Source organism: Oryza brachyantha, chromosome 8 (genome assembly GCF_000231095.2).
Source record: "Oryza brachyantha chromosome 8, ObraRS2, whole genome shotgun sequence".
Taxonomy (NCBI): Eukaryota; Viridiplantae; Streptophyta; class Magnoliopsida; order Poales; family Poaceae; genus Oryza; species Oryza brachyantha.
The window spans coordinates 9,319,618-9,325,802 of NC_023170.2; the positions used below are offsets into that span (position 1 = coordinate 9,319,618).

Consider the following 6,185-nt stretch of genomic DNA (forward strand, 5'->3'; position numbering starts at 1 on the left):
CCGAAAGAAGTTGATCTAATTGATTGGTCAATTTTTTAACAATGACCCCGGGCATACATATTTATACCCTCGGGTTGAGGTTAGGCCGTGTTGGACACGACATACAACTCCTAATAGATAAAAAGAAATAGCAAACTCCTAGATAGATTCTATCTGTAACACACAAGTCCCGATCGGACTCTAACAACCTTAGAGATAAAGGAAAAATCTAAACTAACTCTAATTAATAGATAAAATTAAATTACACGGACTCTAATTATTCCCGAATCTATCTGTAACATTCGAGGCCTAATCGGACTCTATCTCTTATCCGATCCGGACTCTATCGGCTGAATCCGAGTCGTACTCTGCTTGGCCTTCTATCCGATTGCCCTGCTTTCTATCTGATTTGGTCTTTAATTACAGATTAATCCATAGCGGCGATTTGCTAAAATCTGGTGTTAACACATCCCTATTTATCCAAGTATGTCTTCATGTCACTAGTTCATCATGTTTTCTACGGTCTACCCCTTCTCACCTCTCCAGAAGTTGATCCACCACTATCAAAATCATATGCAATATTCCCATTCCTATCAAGTTTAGTTAAAAAAGTGTCCAAGTGTATGACATGCCCTAGTGCTCAGTATCTGCGAGTAGGGCTGTTCAAATAGTTTGCTATACTCACACTACAGCGGATGTATGCTTTACCTGTGCACTTTGCAACTTACACAATGAAAGAGCCTTCTCCTCACATAGGAGAGTTGTCACAAGAAAGCATTTCAATAGACTAACATATTGGTGGTACCTACTCTATAAACTCTAGCCCTCATACACTCTAGGCATACTATTTATAGCAGTATGAGGAATTATGACGATCATGAGGTACAAAATACGAGAAACAAGATTTGTTATTAAAATTTAATTTCAAGTTATTTGGGTTGCCCTACCTGTGGTGTGTCGTCAGTTGAGCTTCCCACTTATCCACATACCTAAGTGAAACCATCACAGCTTGGATACCACCTCTGCTCAGCTATTTACTTTGCTAGGTGTATATCTATTAGAGAAATGCACGGGGGTACTCAGTTCATTTCGTGGATATGAATATAGCTTAGTCCTTAATTGACTAGGGCAAAACTATCATTTCCTAGAAACCGCCCAAATCCACCTTGCTGGCTAGTCTAAATATTGTTGTTGGTTTTGACTTTTTAACTAGTATTCAACATCATAACGGCATCATGGCGCTCATGTCTCCACGTGCTGGGATTTGATCACCGCCCGGTTGATCACCCAAACAAATTTTTTTTGATATAAACATGAATATATGCAACTTGTAAGGCGTTGCTAAGCATAGTCATAATTGACTAGGGACTCGTATATAAATATTGGTCACAAAGGAAACATGATAATCAATGGCCAAGATAGGGTGCATTAAGTAGGTATTGATCATTTGCATGCAATTTTATTTGTAAACACAGTAGTATGTAGGGCCCGTTTGGCATAGCTCCAGGTCTCAACTCTAACTTAACTGGAGCTGGAGTTGTGCCAAACGGTACAGATTCTAAATTTTTTAGAGCGGAGTTGATGGAGCTGCTCCTGAAAAATGAACTACAGTGGTGGAGCTGGGTTTTTCTGCTCTACAGCTCCACTCCACACCAAAAGACCCACTACCCTTTATTGTAGTTACTTGAATCTGCCACTCATGCTACTATATATTATTAATATTTATATTGTGTGTTAACTATCATATAGTATTTTATAACCATATAGTTATGTTGTTGAAGTTCAAAAGAAAAATAATTAGTATTTAATTACATGAAAGAAACATAATTAAATTATGGTTTAATCATGACTACACATAATTCGCAATGCTATTATTGTCAATCTAATTCGTGTTATCTCTTTTAGGGGTTCTGGAGTAGACCAAGCTAGCCAAACAGTTTTGATCTGCTCTCCGGCTCCCACAAGAGCAGCTCTACTGAAGTTAGAGTTTGGAGTTAGGATCTGAAGTTTAGAGCTCTACCAAACAAGCCCCTAACATGTTCAGGGGATGGTAACTTACCTTGCTCGAGTTCCTAGGGAGGTAGGTCCTCGGTAAACTCTTCCTCTCCTGCGCACTCTCTAAAACGTGCGAGAAACTAGACTATGCAACTCTAGATAAATCCAATAAATCAAGCAAATAATTTTTTTTATAAAAATTTAGTGACAACCAGAGATAAAAGTTTAAAATAGAAAGATTCAAAGAATTGATTAAGTTAAATTAGTATTCTTTATTCATTATATTTTGGATTGCTGAATTAGTATTTATAAGGTTATTTCAACTAAGGGTGTATATGTACTTTAAATTAAATAAAAAATAAGATTCTAATATACATGAGTAGCTCAAGGGTAACCTAACACTAAAAATATTTTTAGTGCTTCGATATAATTTTATGGATCAGTAAAAAAATATTTAAATCCCTAAATAACCTCATGAAACTATAATATAATTACTTTTAATCTTTCCTTGGAATAACATCTACTCAAAGAAAATGCTACTCCCTCCGATTCATAATGTAAGATGTTTGACTTTTTTAGTTGCAACGTTTGACCATTTGTCTTATTCAAAAAGTTATGGAAATATCATTTATTTTTCTTGTGACTTATTTTATTATAAAAAAACTTTAAGCACAACTTATCGTTTTTTATATTTGTACTAAATTTTTTAAGTAAGACGAATGGTTAAACGTTGCAACTAGAAAAGTCAAACATTATGAAACGGAGGCAGTAGATGGAAAATCTAGCATAAATTTTCAATCTGAATTTTGAGAGGGTAGGGTTTCAATTATTTTTTTTTTCGAGAAAAGGGCTTCAATTACTTGTAGAAGTACAGATTTGTTAGCACACAAGAACAGGCCCCAGATGGGCTTCATCCTCGAAAACAACTGGCCGGGTCAAACCAAAACCCTCGTCGTCAAGCTGCCCGCGCCTCTGCTGCGCCTGCGCCACCGTTCGTCGACGTCGTCCTCCCCGGCTGCGCGCCTGCGCCGCCGGCCGCCTTCGTACGTCGAGGTATCGCCCCCTGCTCTCCCCGCGCTCGGTCTCCTCCTCTCTGCTCCCCCCGCCCTAGTCCTCCCGCGGGAAAATGTCGATTTCGACCGTGCGACCGCCCGCCGCCTTCACCGATCCCCATCCCTCCCGCGGGAGAGGCGGTGCCGGCGTCCTTCTGGCTGCTGCTTCCTCCGCCTGCCCTGTGCCGACCACCATCCCGCGCTCCCAGCGTCCTGCTGCTTCCGCCGGCGGTGAGCACCCGCACCGACGCGCGTCCACCTACTCATCCTTCTCTAAGCACGCACGCACGCCTTTGCTCGAATGTGCATTAACCTCTATGCTCTCTTCGACTAGATCTTGATCTTGATGATTGATTTTCCCTTAACCTTGTCCAATGCAACAGGAGATGGTGGAGCATGTCGTTCCTGAAGCCTCTGTTCCGCGCGCCTTCCTCCCTCTCCACTCGCATCCACAGCCACAGCTTAGCTCAGGTTCTACTCTCATGCCTCGCCGGCGGCGACCGTCCCCCTCGTGTAGTCCCGGCCATCCATGCCCGCGCCACCGTCGCAGGATGTCTCGACGACCTCTTCCTTGCCAACCTGCTTCTACGTGGCTATTCCAAGCTTGGCCACCTCCACGACGCTCGCCACCTGTTCGACCGAATGCACCACCGGAACCTTGTCTCGTGGGGCTCAGCCATCTCCATGTACACACAGCACGGGGGTGATGGTTGTGCAGTTTCCCTCTTCGCAGCCTTCTGGAAGGCCTCTTGCGAGGTGCCCAATGAATTCTTGCTTGCCAGTGTCCTACGTGCGTGCACACAGTCTAAGGCTGTTTTGTTTGGTGAGCAAGTGCATGGCATTGGTGTCAAGTTGAACCTGGATGCTAATGTCTATGTTGGGACTGCACTCATCAACTTTTATGCAAAGCTTGGCCGCATGGATGAGGCAATGTTGATGTTTCATGCACTCCCTGTGAAAAGCCCAGTAACTTGGAACACGGTGATCACAGGGTACGTTCAGATTGGGTGTGGTGGAGTAGCCCTGGAGCTGTTTGACATGATGGGGATTGAGGGTGTCCGTTCTGATAGGTTTGTACTAGCAAGTGCTGTCAGTGCTTGCTCTGCACTTGGCTTTCTAGAGGGTGGCAGGCAAATACATGGTTATGCATATCGAATTGCTGCAGAGACGGATACATCAGTCACTAATGTGTTGATTGATCTGTATTGCAAGTGCTCCAGACTGTCACTAGCTCGCAAGCTGTTTAATTGCATGGAGTACCGTAATCTTGTGTCTTGGACAACTATGATTGCTGGTTATATGCAGAATTCTTTTGACGCTGAAGCCATAACCATGTCCTGGAATATGAGTCAGGGTGGCTGGCAGCCAGATGGTTTTGCCTGTACGAGTATCTTGAACTCATGTGGATCTTTGGCAGCAATATGGCAAGGAAAGCAGGTACATGCACATGCAATAAAGGCTGGTCTAGAGTCTGATGAGTATGTCAAGAATGCGCTCATTGACATGTATGCTAAATGTGAGCATCTAACTGAAGCAAGAGCAGTATTTGATGCCTTGGCAGAAGATGATGTAATTTCATTCAACGCTATGATTGAAGGATATGCAAAGCATGGTTATCTTGCAGAAGCAATGAACATATTCCGTAGAATGAGACATTGCTCAGTAAGGCCAAATCTGTTGACGTTTGTTTCACTCCTTGGGTTGTCATCATCTCAGTTAGCCATTGAACTGAGCAAGCAGATTCATGGTCTTGTCATCAAATCGGGAACTTCATTGGACCTTTTTGCTGCAAGTGCTCTAATTGATGTGTATTCAAAGTGTTCCCTTGTGAATGATGCCAAGGCTGTATTCAATATGTTGCACTACAGGGACATGGTCATCTGGAATTCTATGATTTTTGGCCATGCACATAATGAGCAAGGGGAAGAAGCCGTAAAACTCTTCAACCAGCTCCTTTTATCGGGTATGGCACCTAATGAGTTCACATTTGTGGCATTGGTAACTGTGGCAAGTACGCTAGCAAGCATGTTCTATGGCCAGCAGTTTCATGCCAGAATCATCAAAGCAGGTGTTGACAATGATCCACATGTTTCAAATGCTCTTATTGACATGTATGCAAAGTGTGGCTTCATTAAGGAGGGGCGGATGTTGTTTGAATCAACATGTGGGAAGGATGTCATTTGCTGGAACTCAATGATTTCAACTTATGCACAACATGGTCATGCAGAAGAAGCTCTTCAGGTTTTCCGGCTGATGCGAGAAGCTGGGGTAGAACCAAACTATGTGACCTTTGTCGGTGTGCTATCAGCATGTGCACATGGAGGTCTTGTGGATGAAGGATTACTCCATTTTAACTCTATGAAATCAAATTATGATATGGAACCAGGCCTTGAGCACTATGCTTCTATAGTTAATCTATTTGGTCGTTCTGGGAAACTGCATGCTGCCAAGGAGTTTATTGAAAGGATGCCAATCAAGCCAGCTGCAGCTGTTTGGAGAAGTTTGCTGAGTGCCTGCCATCTTTTTGGCAATGCTGAAATTGGGAAGTATGCCACTGAAATGGCACTCTTGGCAGATCCAACAGATAGTGGCCCTTATGTTTTATTGTCAAATATTTATGCCTCTAAAGGACTGTGGGCTCATGTGCACAACTTAAGACAGCAAATGGATAGTGCTGGCACAGTGAAGGAAACAGGATATAGTTGGATTGAAGTGACAAAGGAAGTTCACACGTTCATTGCGAGAGGGAGAGAACACCCAGAGGCAGAACTGATATATTCAGTACTGGATGAGCTGACGAGTCTAATTAAAAGTTTGGGTTATGTCCCTGATACTTCTGGCCACTCTTTGTTATGTGAGACTTGTTAATCTGTTCTTTGAGAAGGATCTGCAAGGTTTGGTATATCTGTAATTATTTTGTTCTAACTACATTTCGTTTATGTAGTCAAAATCTTGCAAGAACATTTTTTATCAGTTTATCTTTATTCTGTTACCAGTCCAATTCTTTGGTTACTATCACATAATTATCATTGATACCTCAAGCATTCCAACTGTGTCCCTGATAGTGGACAGCAACGATGGTTCTTCAGATCCACTTTCATCATTGTCTTACCTTTAACTTGTCTGTGCTGCACAGTATATGTCATCGAGCAAAACTTT

General features: G+C 42.5%; 1 protein-coding gene across 1 annotated transcript; it reads left to right on the top strand.

The window, feature by feature from the left end:
- The first annotated feature begins 2,895 nt into the window (after positions 1 to 2,895).
- Positions 2,896 to 6,185, top strand: LOC102712652 (pentatricopeptide repeat-containing protein At4g39530). Its single transcript, XM_006659282.3, has 2 exons — positions 2,896 to 3,027; positions 3,410 to 6,185. The coding sequence occupies exon 2, from the start codon at positions 3,423 to 3,425 to the stop codon at positions 5,892 to 5,894; it is 2,472 nt and encodes an 823-aa protein (XP_006659345.1). The 5' UTR covers positions 2,896 to 3,027; positions 3,410 to 3,422; the 3' UTR covers positions 5,895 to 6,185.

What these genes read in the sequence shown, in the direction of transcription:
- LOC102712652 (XM_006659282.3), top strand. Translation starts at nt 3,423, where the DNA reads ATGTCGTTCCTGAAGCCTCTGTTCCGCGCGCCTTCCTCCCTCTCCACT.